The sequence below is a fragment of the Dictyostelium discoideum genome, assembly GCF_000004695.1.
Source record: "Dictyostelium discoideum AX4 chromosome 1 chromosome, whole genome shotgun sequence".
Taxonomy (NCBI): domain Eukaryota; phylum Evosea; class Eumycetozoa; order Dictyosteliales; family Dictyosteliaceae; genus Dictyostelium; species Dictyostelium discoideum.
In genome coordinates this window covers 101-15,201 of record NC_007087.3, presented here as the reverse complement: position 1 = coordinate 15,201, position 15,101 = coordinate 101, and the positions used below count along the sequence as shown (strand labels likewise).

The 15,101-nt window shown below is 31.7% G+C and overlaps 7 protein-coding genes across 7 annotated transcripts; 3 read left to right on the top strand and 4 right to left on the bottom strand.

Annotated features, from left to right (window-relative positions):
• Positions 1–2,157: 2,157 nt before the first annotated feature.
• DDB_G0267190 (hypothetical protein) lies at positions 2,158–2,766 on the top strand (the record flags this gene model as incomplete). The annotated part of the gene is made up of 1 exon (XM_642664.1): positions 2,158–2,766. One exon carries the CDS (start codon positions 2,158–2,160, stop codon positions 2,764–2,766), a length of 609 nt encoding a protein of 202 aa, XP_647756.1.
• Positions 2,767–3,018: 252 nt separating this feature from the next.
• Positions 3,019–5,169, bottom strand: DDB_G0267188 (hypothetical protein; the record flags this gene model as incomplete). Its single annotated transcript, XM_642663.1, has 3 exons — positions 3,019–3,133; positions 3,250–3,938; positions 4,003–5,169. 3 exons carry the CDS (start codon positions 5,167–5,169, stop codon positions 3,019–3,021), a joined length of 1,971 nt encoding a protein of 656 aa, XP_647755.1.
• Positions 5,170–5,312: 143 nt separating this feature from the next.
• Positions 5,313–5,567, top strand: DDB_G0267186 (hypothetical protein; the record flags this gene model as incomplete). Its single annotated transcript, XM_642662.1, has 1 exon — positions 5,313–5,567. One exon carries the CDS (start codon positions 5,313–5,315, stop codon positions 5,565–5,567), a length of 255 nt encoding a protein of 84 aa, XP_647754.1.
• Positions 5,568–5,679: 112 nt separating this feature from the next.
• Positions 5,680–6,894, top strand: DDB_G0267184 (hypothetical protein; the record flags this gene model as incomplete). Its single annotated transcript, XM_642661.1, has 1 exon — positions 5,680–6,894. One exon carries the CDS (start codon positions 5,680–5,682, stop codon positions 6,892–6,894), a length of 1,215 nt encoding a protein of 404 aa, XP_647753.1.
• A 538-nt stretch (positions 6,895–7,432) lies between these two features.
• DDB_G0267182 (hypothetical protein) lies at positions 7,433–9,697 on the bottom strand (the record flags this gene model as incomplete). The annotated part of the gene is made up of 1 exon (XM_642660.1): positions 7,433–9,697. One exon carries the CDS (start codon positions 9,695–9,697, stop codon positions 7,433–7,435), a length of 2,265 nt encoding a protein of 754 aa, XP_647752.1.
• A 649-nt stretch (positions 9,698–10,346) lies between these two features.
• DDB_G0267180 (hypothetical protein) lies at positions 10,347–11,354 on the bottom strand (the record flags this gene model as incomplete). The annotated part of the gene is made up of 1 exon (XM_642659.1): positions 10,347–11,354. The coding sequence occupies one exon, from the start codon at positions 11,352–11,354 to the stop codon at positions 10,347–10,349; it is 1,008 nt and encodes a 335-aa protein (XP_647751.1).
• A 560-nt stretch (positions 11,355–11,914) lies between these two features.
• DDB_G0267178 (hypothetical protein) lies at positions 11,915–13,312 on the bottom strand (the record flags this gene model as incomplete). The annotated part of the gene is made up of 1 exon (XM_642658.1): positions 11,915–13,312. The coding sequence occupies one exon, from the start codon at positions 13,310–13,312 to the stop codon at positions 11,915–11,917; it is 1,398 nt and encodes a 465-aa protein (XP_647750.1).
• Positions 13,313–15,101: the final 1,789 nt, after the last annotated feature.

The following is a 15,101-nucleotide window of genomic DNA, read 5'->3' as shown; positions in this document are numbered from 1 at the left end:
TTTTCATTCAAGTCGTATAAAATTAAACAGTATTAATAACAAAAATCAAATATGAAATCATTAAAAAATTAATTATATAATAAGAATAATAAAATTCATGTTTTTAATTATAGAAATACGAATAATAATTATAAAAAAAAAAAAAAAATTAGAATTAATTCATTATTAAAATGGACCTATCAGTGGATAATTGAATTAATTCTATATAAAGTTATTTTGAAAAAGATCGAGTTATCCCGGAATAAATTCAGTTATTTCGAAAAGTTTATTTTTTTTTGAAAAATTTTTCACTTTTCATATGTTTTTTTTTTTTTTTTTTTTAATAAAACACATTATTTAAAACAAAAATTTTAAATAATATTAAACAATATTTGTTAAGACCTATCGTATATTTAAATTTGGTTGTATTTATAGAGAAATAAACAAAATATAAAAATAAAATGAACTTGAAAAAAAAAAGAACTTAAAAAAAAAAAAACTACATATAAAAAATAAATCCTTTATTTGAGTCCCGGTATTTTTGATTTTTTTGTCAATCATACTATTTATTTTATTTATTTATTTATTATATTTTTTATTTTAATTGTGAATAAATGAAAAAAATTTAAAAAAAAAATAATATGAAAAATGAAAAATTATTCGTGAAAAGATTGATCGGGGTAACTCTATCTTTTTAAAAATAACTTTTTTTGTTCATAATTAATTCAATTATTCACAGAAAGGTCCAATAAAGAATAATATGTAAAATCTAGAAAATCTAGAAAATCTAAAAAAAAAAAATATATATATATAAACCATTGCCAATAAAAAAAAAGAACATTGCCATTTAAAAAGGTTTGTAATTCTTTTAGAATATTTTTTTTTTATTTTTATTTTCATTTTTATTCCTAATATAGTTTACAAAAATTCAAAAAAAAAATTTAAAATATTTATCCGTTAAATAACGGCTTCGAAATCCGGACCTCGCTTTTAAAGAGATTAAAATGCTAATTTTTACGTTACAAAGCGAAGAAAAATGCATTTTTAAAGCCAATTTAAAGCAAATTCAATTTAAATTTGCTTTAAATTGGCTTTAGTGATGCTTTTTAAAAAGGTAATTTTAAAAATATTTTTAAGGTCATTTAAAATTAAATTAAAAATGACATTTTAAATTTATTATAAAGCGTTTTAACTAATGTTTTAATCAATTTATAATAAATTTAAAAAAGTTATTTTTAATGTAATTTAAAATTACTTAATAATCTTTTTTAAGCTTTTATTAATTACATTTTTTAAAATACATTTTAAATGCATTTCAAATCAATTATTACACTATTTATTTCAAATTTATTAAAAAAAAAAAAAAAAAAAATTAAGAAAATTAAAAAAAAAAAAACTAAAAAGATAACCAAATTAATTTTAATTCTTTATTCATTTGTTTCAGTGGCAATTGAATTCTATTATTATTATTTTTATTAATTAATCATAAATAAGTGTTTCAGTTGCCTTGGGTTTTATATTATGTTATTTTAATGCTATATTGCTAAAATTTGAATAAAATGAAAAAAAAAAAAAAAAAAATTATTTTTAATTTCCACCCAGCAAACAAAATGAATTTAAATAACATATCATGCATTAATTGCAGAGAAAAATTAAAGAATTTTAAAAATATTTTTATTCATTATATTATGCATAAAAATATATGTCCATTTTGTCTTGCATATTACCGTTCTTATAAACAATTTTATCATGGAAATGGACATTTCAACACCAAAAAATGTAAAAATGAACAAAGTAAAATTATTACAAATAATCAAAGCAATTTTTTGAAAGAAAAGATTTTGATACAGATTTTGAAACTGGAATTTATACAAATTATAAAAGTGGTCAACAATTTAAAGATTTAAAAAATAAAAATAAAAATAAAATTGTTTTACTTAGAATATTCACTGATAGTATGCAGTGTCAAAACAAGAAAGATTATACTATAATGCTGGATATAGAAAATTATATTGGAAATGAATTTAAAAATAATAAATTATTATTATTTGAAGTACCAAATGATTGGTTACTTAATTTTCATCAAACAATTAGGGCATTGTTTTCATCTTTTTTGGTAATGGCTTTAATTTAATTATTGAAAATGAACAAATAGATGTTATACCGTTTGGACTGACAATGGATATTCCAGAATTTAGAGCATCGTGTAAACTTAATGGACATAATTCAAATGAATATGCATGTCACACATGTGACAAACCAAGAGATGGTTTATTTATTTGCCATTCAGGTACATTAACAAAACAAGAAGATATTACAAATTTTCACTCCACCAAACCAAATTATGCTGAATTAAATGCTGATATAGAATTAAAAAAAATATGGGAAAAAAAAGCAAAAGATATTGGTATCAAAGGTGTGGGCAGAGGGTGGGTCGAACCTTTGTCCATTAATTATTTAAAAACACAACCAGACATATTACATAATATTTTATTAGGTGTCGCACAAAGATGTTTATATTACATTTTTGATAAATATAAAAATAAAATTGCAAATTTTTTAAATAATTTAAAAAATGCAAAAATAATAGATAACAAACCAAAACCATCAATTTCACTATTTGCAAATAAAACAAGGAAAGGAAGAGAGAGTAGATCAATATTATATTACCTTTTAATATCAATTAAAAAGCAAATATCAAATGATGATTTTTTAATTATGGAACAATTGGTAACTATATGTTTTAAATTATATAGTTACTCTTTTGATGAAAATGATTTAAATTAAAAATTTAATTTATTAAATTATATTTTATATTAAATATATATATATATATTATGAATAACATTTATTTATTTGAATTTCCCAAATATTTAAGATAATTTTTTAGAATGTTCTAGAACATTCGAAGAATAAAAAATTTTCAAAAGAAAAGTAAAAATTTCGAATCGGCACAATGACGCGATCATTGCGCAAGGTCGAAAAACTGAAAAATTCCGAACCGACACTATGCACAAAGTTGTGAAGGGTCGAAAACTCTTATTTTTTTGAGTTTTGCGAAATTTTTAAGAAAATAAAAACGTATAAATAGTGGCACTGAAAACTAAAAACAATTTGATTTATGGAATTCCGACTAAGGGCTGGTGGGATGGGACTAATATATATATATATATTTAATATAAAATATAATTTAATAAATTAAATTTTTAATTTATATTATCATATATATATATATATATTATGAAATTTGGACGACAGTATTTAAGAAACCCAGATTTTTCACCAATGATTCTTTTATCGTAGAAGGTATCTACAGTATCGTTTGATTTCCAACGACCCATCTTCTTGACAAAGTGGAACGGAACGTTATTGGACAACAGCAGAGAAGCCATAGCGGAACGGGTAGAGTGAGATTTGAACTTGGCAATATCAATACCTGACTTTGAGAGTGTTGATAGTACAATTGAGTTAATATCATTAACTTGGAGCGGTTCACCCTCATTCTTAATAAAGACAGAGTCACCCGAATGGGGCTTTCTTCTTCCTTTAGAAGCTCTAAGGTATGTTGCAAGGTGGCGAACAGGGCATACTTGAGAGTTAGTATCATCTAACGAAGTTAATTCTAAGATTGAAACAACACCAATTCTTTGTTCTTTAGCATTAATAACTGGACCTTTGATTGAGTCAAGAGAAATAATGAGACCTTTGAACGACCACTTCACCAAGTCTGATGATCTTGCTAAACCAAACATTTTACAGAGTACAAGTGTCTTGTTTAATAGCGCAGTGTATGTGTACTTAGGGATAACTTTGATAGTAGATAAGTGCTTGAATACTTGATTTGCATCCCATATCTCTTTATACTTTGCAGATGAAGGGCGCAATTTGTGAATACCAGTCATAATTCTTGTAATGAATGGAGCATTAACAATATCAGTTTGATTCCTAAGGAGTAACAACTGATTCAACATAGAGCGATGACCATTAATTGTTGAGAAGGCTTACGGAGGTTTGTGTTTGAACAAGATGTGTAAGATAATCCATGAAAACAACTAAGGTAATGTTTGCTGGATTCAAAGAGTTCAAAGTACAGAAATTGAGGAATCTTGTATAACTGGAGCTATATACTTTGAGAGTGGAAGGTTCCCAAGACTTCATTAACAGCTCAGCTGTTTTTGTATTTGTTGTACGAGCGAAGGACATTACATGAGATTGGAAAGTTGAATAATCCCCAGTTTCCAACGTTGTTGAATCTGGATTGGTATCGACTCTACTGATTGTTTGATCAATACTTCTTGAAATGTTCCCAGTACTTGAGGAAACATGTGACGATGATGACGAGGAACTTGTGCTTGAATCATCGGATACCAAGTTGCTGATCTCCAGATTGGGAAGATCAGTATTATAGAAACCTTCTTCGAACTGTATGAGTTCATCTTCTCCAGGATAGAAGGCAAAAGAATGGGTGGTGGGAAGGCTAGACATTGCTTCCATTGACTCCAATCGAGGTGGAGTGCATTCATTCTGATTGTTGAATAGTTGTTCGTTTGATGGTTGAGGTGAGATGCGAACAGATCCATCTGTATTTGACCGAATTGAAGTTGTATGCGATTGAACACTTCCTTCTTCAGTTGCCAGTTGTAACTCTTGATTACTCTGGTCGATGATTTGTGATTCATCTCTGAAAGACGGCTGAGGTGGTCGGCTTTTACATTGAAGAATCCTGGAATATGCTCTCCAATCAAGTTCACTTTCTTCTTGAGGCATTGTTTCCAAAGTTGTTCGAACAGAACTGAGAGATCTTGTATTTGACCACCCTGGCGATTGATGTATGAGAGAGTGGTAGTGTTGTCGGTTTGAATCTTCAGCTTGCAGTTGTTCAGTTTCCGACATAGCGCTTGATAAGCCATTAACAGCGCGAGCATTTCTCGACGATTTGACGACATGTTTGATTGAGTTATTGACCTCTGGAATGACCAAGTTTTGATTACCTTGTTTCCTTTCTTGAGAGTGGCACCTGCACCTGATTCCGAGGCATCGGTTGTAAGAACATAGTCGTAACTTGGAAACAGACTGATTTCTTTTCCATTCCATTGGTTTAGAACTGTTAACCAATGTGAAATCTCTGACTTGACCTCTTGGAGAATGGGGAATGATTGATCCCAATCTCCGTTGGCTAGAGTCAGACATCTAACTTCCAAGTGAATGTCGCTCCATTCGGTACACCTGAAGGTATTACTGTATCATCCAACGTCAAGAACAATGATACTGACTTGTTGATTGTTGAAAAGCGAATCAACGATAGCTTGAAACCTTTGCTTCTCATGTCAAGTATGTTATCATCTGATAGCTCTAATGTCGATGTAGAACTTATTAGTTACTTAACTCAGAGTACAATCATCTTAGCCGTTAATGCTCAAGCATCGCTTAGTCGTGTCCGTCGTAAAAACATCGCTAAAGAAATCTATGGTTCTGAAGTACTCTTACCAATTAAGATCAAGGATACACCAAAGATGTTTGATGAAACTGAAACTGAACGTGTAAGAAAGCTAGCCAAGTCAATCAGAAAGAACAACGAAGCAAAATAATCATTGTTAAAATTGAATTATCATTCCAAGCCCAATGCCAAGAAATTAGTTAACTCAAGTGGTAATAACACTACAGGAAACAGTAGTAATAGTAAATCCAGTAGTGGGAGTAATGGCCGATCTAACAACTTCAATGGATCACCAAGTAATGTTGCATCAGGTAGCAACAATACCAAGTCTGCCAACGGTACCAACAACCGTTTTCAGAAGAACAAGAAGTAAACTTACCAGTAGGTGGACGTCTGTTCCACCACAAACAAGTTTGGAAAAAATTGGGTCTTCCAAACTTTTGTCAAGAGGTCGTAAATGGATTAAAAGTCCATCTGCTTCCAAACTTCAAGCCGATGCTAAACCCAATTCCGATTTCAATTCCAGAGGGTCCGAAATCAGATTGCATCACAAAGGAAGTACAAGACTTGTTATTAGACGATGCCATCGAACAAGTACTTCCAAACCGTTATTCAAAGCGCGTTTTTTACTCCAACGTGTTAACAGTTCTAAACCAATGGAATGGAAAAGAAATCAGTCTGTTTCCAAGTTACGACTATGTTCTTACAACCGATGCCTCAGAATCAGGTGCAGGTGCCTCTCTCAAGAAAGGAAACAAGGTAATCAAAACTTGGTCATTCCAGTGGTCAACAACTCAATCAAACATGTCGTCAAATCGTCGAGAAATGCTCGCGCTGTTAATGGCTTATCAAGCGCTTTGTCAGAAACTGAACAACTGCAAGCTGAAGATTCAAACCGACAATACTACCACTCTCTCTTACATCAATCGCCAGGGTGGTCAGATACAAGATCTCTCAGTTCTGTTCGAACAACTTTGGAAACAATGCCTCAAGAAGAAAGTGAACTTGATTGGAGAGCATATTCCAGGATTCTTCAATGTAAAAGCCGACCACCTCAGTCGTCTTTCAGATATGAATCACAAATCATCGACCAGAGTAATCAAGAGTTACAACTGGCAACTGAAGAAGAAAGTGTTCAATCGCATCCAACTTCAATTCGGTCAAATACAGATGGATCTGTTCGCATCTCACCTCAACCATCAAACGAACAACTACTCAACAATAAGAATGAATGCACTCCACCTCGATTGGAGTCAATAGAAGCAATGTCTAGCCTTCCCACCACCCATTCTTTTGCCTTCTATCCTGGAGAAGATGAACTCATCCAGTTCGAAGAAGGTTTCCATAATACTGATCTTCCCAATCTGGAGATCAGCAACTTGGTATCCGATGATTCAAGCTCAAGTTCCTCGTCATCATCGTCACATGTTTCCTCAAGTACCGAATCGATTTGTAATCCGAGAAATGTAATTGATTGAGTTGACACTCTTTTCTAGATTCAGCTTGAAACCTAGTTTGACAAGTAAGTCCATTGTCTTTTTGAGGTTGGATAAAATATAATTTAAAAATTTAGTTTATTAAATTATTTTTTATATTAAATATATATATATATATTATGAATAACATTTATTTATTTGAATTTCCCAAATATTTAAGATAATTTTTTTAGAATGTTCTAGAACATTCGAAGAATAAAAAATTTTCGAAAGAAAAGTAAAAATTTCGAACCGGCACAATGACGCGATAATTGCGAAAGGTCGAAAAACTGAAAAATTCCGAACCGACACTATGCACAAAGTTGTGAAGGGTCGAAAACTCTTATTTTTTAGAGTTTTGCGAAATTTTTAAGAAAATAAAAACGTATAAATAGTGGCACTAAAAACTAAAACAATTTGATTTATGGAATTCCGACTAAGGGCGGGTGGGATGGGACTAATATATATATATATATTTAATATAAAATATAATTTAATAAATTAAATTTTTAATTTATATTATCATATATATATATATATATTATGAAATTTGGACGACAGTATTTAAGAAACCACCAGATTTTTCACCAATGATTCTTTTATCGTAGAAGGTATCTACAGTATCGTTTGATTTCCAACGACCCATCTTCTTGACAATGTGGAACGGAACATTATTGGACAACAGCAGAGAAGCCATAGCGGAACGGGTAGAGTGAGATTTGAACTTGACAATATCAATGCCTGACTTTGAGAGCGTTGATAATACAATTGAGTTAATATCATTAACTTGGAGCGGTTCACCCTCATTCTTAATAAAGACAGAGTCACCCGAATGGGGCTTTCTTCTTCCTTTAGAGGCTCTAAGGTATGTTGCAAGGTGGCGAACAGGGCATACTTGAGAGTTAGTATCATCTAACGAAGTTAATTCTAAGATTGAAACAACACCACTTCTTTGTTCTTTAGCATTGATAACTGGACCTTTGATTGAGTCAAGAGAAATAATGAGACCTTTGAACGACCACTTTACCAAGTCTGATGATCTTGCTAAACCAAACATTTTACAGAGTACAAGTGTCTTGTTTAATAGCGCAGTGTATGTGTACTTAGGGATAACTTTGATAGTAGATAAGTGCTTGAATACTTGGTTTGCATCCCATATCTCTTTATACTTTGCTGATGAAGGACGCAACTTGTGAATACCAGTCATAATTCTTGTGATGAATGGATCATTAACAATATCAGTTTGATTCCTAAGGAGTAACAACTGATTCAACATAGAGCGATGACCGTTAATTGTTGAGAAGGCTAACGGAGGTTTGTGCTTGAACAGATGTGTAAGATAATCCATGAAAACAACTAAGGTTATGTTTGCTGGATTCAAAGAGTTCAAAGTACAGAAATTGCGGAATCTTGTATAACTGGAGCTATAAACTTTGAGAGTGGAAGGTTCCCAAGACTTCATTAACAGCTCAGCTGTTTTTGTATTTGTTGTACGAGCGAAGGACATTACATGAGATTGGAAAGTTGAATAATCCCCAGTTTCCAACGTTGTTGAATCTGGATTGGTATCGACTCTACTGATTGTTTGGTCAATACTTCTTGGAATGTTCCCAATACTTGAGGAAACATGTGACGATGATGACGAGGAACTTGAGCTTGAATCATCGGATACCAAGTTGCTGATCTCCAGATTGGGAAGATCAGTATTATAGAAACCTTCTTCGAACTGGATGAGTTCATCTTCTCCAGGATAGAAGGCAAAAGAATGGGTGGTGGAAAGGCTAGACATTGCTTCCATTGACTCCAATCGAGGTGGAGTGCATTCATTCTGATTGTTGAGTAGTTGCTCGTTTGATGGTTGAGGTGAGATGCGAACAGATCCATCTGTATTTGACCGAATTGAAGTTGTATGCGATTGAACACTTCCTTTTTCAGTTGCCAGTTGTAACTCTTGATTACTCTGGACGACGATTTGTGATTCATCTCTGAAAGACGGCTGAGTTGGTCGGCTTTTACATTGAAAAATCCTGGAATATGCTCTCCAATCAAGTTCACTTTCTTCTTGAGGCATTGTTTCCAAAGTTGTTCGAACAGAACTGAGAGATCCTGTATCTGACCACCCTGGCGATTGATGTAAGAGAGAGTGGTAGTATTGTCGGTTTGAATCTTCAGATTGCAGTTGTTCAGTTTCCGACATAGCGCTTGATAGGCCATTAGCAGAGCGAGCATTTCTCGACGATTTGACGACATGTTTGATTGAGTTGTTGACCACTGGAATGACCAAGTTTTGATTACCTTGTTTCCTTTCTTGAGAGTGGCACCTGCACCTGATTCCGAGGCATCGGTTGTAAGAACATAGTCGTAACTTGGAAACAGACTGATTTCTTTTCCATTCCATTGGTTTAGAACTGTTAACCAATGTGAAATCTCTGACTTGACCTCTTGAGGAATGGGGAATGATTGATCCCAATCTCCATTGGCTAGAGTCAGACATTGAGAGTGAAACTTGTTTGTTCGACGAGTGTAAAGTCTGAATGGGATGACTGCATCTTTCAGTGCGATTAGCTTTCCTTTTAAACCAGCAAGCTTTCTTGGGGAACAACAATCTAGTTTTAAAAAGTTTCTGATTTCCTTGATGACACTTTTCTTCTTTTCTTTGGGAACAAGAAACTTCATTGATACCGAATCGATTTGTAATCCGAGAAACGTAATTGATTGAGTTGGTTCGAGAACACTCTTTTCTAGATTTAACTTGAAACCTAGTTTGACAAGTAAGTCCATTGTCTTTTTGAGGTTGGATAAACATTCTTCTTTTGTTGAACCGACGATTAATAGATCGTCCAAGTAAGCGATGACGGATACGTTGATATCTCTCAACATTCGAAGTACAGGTCTTAACAGCATTGTAAAGATACGAGGAGCTGTCGATAACCCGAACGGCATTGTTTTCCAACGGTAGTGCGAACCTTTCCACACGAAGCGGAATAAGTCTCTGTATTGTGGATCTACTAACACGTGTAGGTAAGCTTTCTTGATATCGAGTTTTACCATGTAATAACCTTGTTTGACCATTGATGGTAGATTCTTGATTCCTTCCATCTTGAATGATTGGTTGTTGATGTAAGTGTTTAACCTTTTTAAGTCTAGAAATGGACGATGTACATTTGTTCCAGGTTTTGGAACCGTAAACACGTTGGAGTAAAAAACGCGCTTTGAAAAACGGTTTGGAAGTACTTGTTCTATGGCATCGTCTAATAACAAGTCTTGTACTTCCTTTGTGATGCAATCTGATTTCGGACCCTCTGGAATTGAAATCGGAATTGGGTTTAGCATCGGCTTGAAATTTGGAAGTAGATGGACTTTTAATCCATTTACGACCTCTTGACAAAAGTTTGGAAGACCCAATTCTTTCCAAACTTGTTTGTGGTGGAACAGACGTCCACCTACTGGTAAGTTTACTTCTTGTTCTTCTGAAAACGGTTGTTGGTACCGTTGGCAGACTTGGTATTGTTGCTACCTGATGCAACATTACTTGGTGATCCATTGAAGTTGTTAGATCGGCCATTACTCCCACTACTGGATTTACTATTACTACTGTTTCCTGTAGTGTTATTACCACTTGAGTTAACTAATTTTTTGACATTGGGCTTGGAATGATAATTCAATTTTAACAATGATTGTTTTGCTTCGTTGTTCTTTCTGATTGACTTGGCTAGCTTTCTTACACGTTCAGTTTCAGTTTCATCAAACATCTTTGGTGTATCCTTGATCTTAATTGGTAAGAGTACTTCAGAACCATAGATTTCTTTAGCGATGTTTTTACGACGGACACGACTAAGCGATGCTTGAGCATTAACGGCTAAGACAATTGCACTCTGAGTTAAGTAACTAATAAGTTCTACATCGACATTAGAGCTATCAGATGATAACATACTTGATATGAGAAGCAAAGGTTTTAAGCTATCGTTGATTCGCTTTTCGACAATCAACAAGTCAGTATCATTGTTCTTGACGTTGGATGATACAGTAATACCTTCAGGTGTACCGAATGGAGCGACATTCACTTGGAAGTTAGATGGAAAGTTGAATACTTTATTCAATTCGGATATCTCATCTTTCTTGAGGATACATTCTTCTTCGACGAGTAAACCTTGATTGTTTACCATATGTTTGTACTGACCAAGTAAGGTATCGGATAATTGATAATCGGTTGGAACTTCGACATTGTTACTTGATTCATCTTCACTTTGTTCATTCTCAGTGTCAGAGTTATCATGAGAAGGTTGGCTACGTGAGTTGGTATTAGATGAGAACATAGGTTCTTTCATGAATCTTGTAAAGGCTAAAGAAAGGTTGTTGATTTGATCCTCCATTGATTTCATTCTTAAATCAAAGGATTCAGCGCTATTAGAGATAGAGGTACTACTACTAGAGGCTTCGTTATTATTAACAGTGGTAGACATATTTTATTGTTGATATCTAAAATTATAATATGAGAAAAAATAATAATATTAAAAATTAATAAAGAGAAATAATTATTTGTATAAAATTTGTATGTGTGTGTATCTTAAATATATATATAGGAGGAATTCCCAAATAAAATAAATCAAATTGTTTTAGTTTTTAGTGCCACTATTTATACGTTTTTATTTTCTTAAAAATTTCGCAAAACTCTAAAAAATAAGAGTTTTCGACCCTTCACAACTTTGTGCATAGTGTCGGTTCGGAATTTTTCAGTTTTTCGACCTTGCGCAATTATCGCGTCATTGTGCCGGTTCGAAATTTTTACTTTTCTTTCGAAAATTTTTTATTCTTCGAATGTTCTAGAACATTCTAAAAAATTATCTTAAATATTTGGGAAATTCAAATAAATAAATGTTATTCATAATATATATATATATATGATAATATAAATTTTTAATTTATATTATCATATATATATATATATATTATGAAATTTGGACGACAGTATTTAAGAAACCACCAGATTTTTCACCAATGATTCTTTTATCGTAGAAGGTATCTACAGTATCATTTGATTTCCAACGATCATCTTCTTGACAACGTGGAATAGAACGTTATTGGACAACAGCAGAGAAGCCATAGCGGAACGGGTAGAGTGAGATTTGAACTTGACAATATCAATGCCTGACTTTGAGAGTGCTGATAGTACAATTGAGTTAATATCATTAACTTGGAGCGGTTCACCCTCATTCTTAATAAAGACAGAGTCACCCGAATGGGGCTTTCTTCTTCCTTTAGAGGCTCTAAGGTATGTTGCAAGGTGGCGAACAGGGCATACTTGAGAGTTAGTATCATCTAACGAAGTTAATTCTAAGACTGAAACAACACCACTTCTTTGTTCTTTAGCATTAATAACTGGACCTTTGATTGAGTCAAGAGAAATAATGAGACCTTTGAACGACCACTTCACCAAGTCTGATGATCTTGCTAAACCAAACATTTTACAGAGTACAAGTGTCTTGTTTAATAGCGCAGTGTATGTGTACTTAGGGATAACTTTGATAGTAGATAAGTGCTTGAATACTTGATTTGCATCCCATATCTCTTTATACTTTGCAGATGAAGGGCGCAATTTGTGAATACCAGTCATAATTCTTGTAATGAATGGATCATTAACAATATCAGTTTGATTCCTAAGGAGTAACAACTGATTCAACATAGAGCGATGACCATTAATTGTTGAGAAGGCTAACGGAGGTTTGTGTTTGAACAGATGTGTAAGATAATCCATGAAAACAACTAAGGTAATGTTTGCTGGATTCAAAGAGTTCAAAGTACAGAAATTGAGGAATCTTGTATAACTGGAGCTATATACTTTGAGAGTGGAAGGTTCCCAAGACTTCATTAACAGCTCAGCTGTTTTTGTATTTGTTGTACGAGCGAAGGACATTACATGAGATTGGAAAGTTGAATAATCCCCAGTTTCCAACGTTGTTGAATCTGGATTGGTATCGACTCTACTGATTGTTTGGTCAATACTTCTTGGAATGTTCCCAGTACTTGGGGAAACATGTGACGATGATGACGAGGAACTTGTGCTTGAATCATCGGATACCAAGTTGCTGATCTCCAGATTGGGAAGATCAGTATTATAGAAACCTTCTTCGAACTGGATGAGTTCATCTTCTCCAGGATAGAAGGCAAAAGAATGGGTGGTGGAAAGGCCAGACATTGCTTCCATTGACTCCAATCGAGGTGGAGTGCATTCATTCTGATTGTTGAATAGTTGTTCGTTTGATGGTTGAGGTGAGATGCGAACAGATCCATCTGTATTTGACCGAATTGAAGTTGGATGCGATTGAACACTTCCTTCTTCAGTTGCCAGTTGTAACTCTTGATTACTCTGGTCGATGATTTGTGATTCATCTCTGAAAGACGACTGAGGGCCAGGTGCCATATAAAAAATTAGTATGGGTAGAGGGCCAGGTGCCATATAAAAAATTAATATGGGCAGAGGGCCAGGTACCATATAAAAAATTAATATGGGCAGAGGGCCAGGTGCCATATAAAAAATTAATATGGGCAGGCGGCCGGGTGTCCATATAAAAAATTAATATGGGATCATATTAAAAATTAATAAATTTAAAATTTTGAATTATGCTCAAAATCAATAACTGACTAATACAATTATAGGTTATCAATGTTTTTAAGTTTAAATAAAAAAGTTTTAAAGTTGTAGGAAGTCGTTATAAAATTTTGATTTTTGATTAAGATTTCAATTTTTTAAAATTTCAAATTAATTTTAGGGATTGAAAAGAGCTCATAAATTTATTAATTATATATAAAACGATGTCTAAATTCAGCAGGAGTATATTGATATATAATTTATTTATTTATAGGCTATTTATAAAAATTAAAATTAAAATTATTCTTTTTTTAGGGTATAAAATGATTTTTAGGTAAGGTAAATGTGATCAAATAGTTTTTAAATATATAAAATTAACCTTTTAAATAAATAATAGTATATTATAAGTAATTATAAAAAATAATGGATGTATAAAACTTAAATTGAACAAATATTGGTATCAAAACTTTTTCCGAAATTTTTTATAGGATTTCATTGAAAATTATTTAAGTACTTTAAGTTATAAAATGAGCTCATAAAATTATAAATAATATATAGATATATTCAAAATCGATATATGAATCTAATGACATATTATTTATAAGTTTTAAAGATAATTTTAAATTATAAAATATTAAATTACTGGTAGCTCTCATATTAATTTTTTTTTTTTTTTTTTTTTTTTTTTTCTAAGTTAAAAAATTTTCCCAAATGAGCAATTTGACATTCCCAAATAAAAATTAAAAGTTTTTTATAATGTTACTATGGACAATATTAATGAAATTAAGTTATCTATCGATTTGTAATAGTAACTATAGGTTAATTAATCGATTTTAAAATTTTAATTTTTCAAAATTTTCAATTAAATTAACAACTTTTTTAAGGTATAGTTACTCTTTAGAAAATATGTTACTATGTATACTATTAATAAAATTACATTATATAACTATTGTCAATAGTGAGTATCGAACTTAGAGCCCATTTTGAAATTTTTTTTTTTTTTCCTAAATGAGCAATTTGACATTCCCAAATAAAAATTAAAAGATAAAATATACATTACTATTGATAATATTAATAAAAAGGGTTTGCCTATCGATTGTCAATAGCAAGTATCGAATGTAGAGTCCATTTTGAAAATTTTTTTTTTTTTCCTAAATGAGCAATTTGACATTCCCAAATAAAAATTAATCTATTTTTAATATGTTACTATGTATGATATTGATGAAATTATGATACCTATCGATTGTCAATAGCAAGTATCGAGCTTAGAGCCCATTTTAAAAATTTAATTTTTTTTTTTTCCAAAATTTTTCCAAGTCAAAAAATTTTTCCCAAATGAGCAATTTGACATTCCCAAATAAAAATTAAAAGTTTTTTATAATGTTACTATGGATAATATTAATGAAATTAAGTTACCTACCGATTGTCAATAGCAAGTATTGAGAGTAGAACCCATTTTAAAAATTTGAAATTTTTTTTTTTTTTGAATTTTTTCTTAGTTAAAAATTTTCCCAAATGAGCAATTTGAAATTCCCAAATAAAAATTAAAAGTTTTTTATAATGTTACTATGTATAATATTAATGAAATTAAGTTATCTATCGATTTACAATAGTAACTATA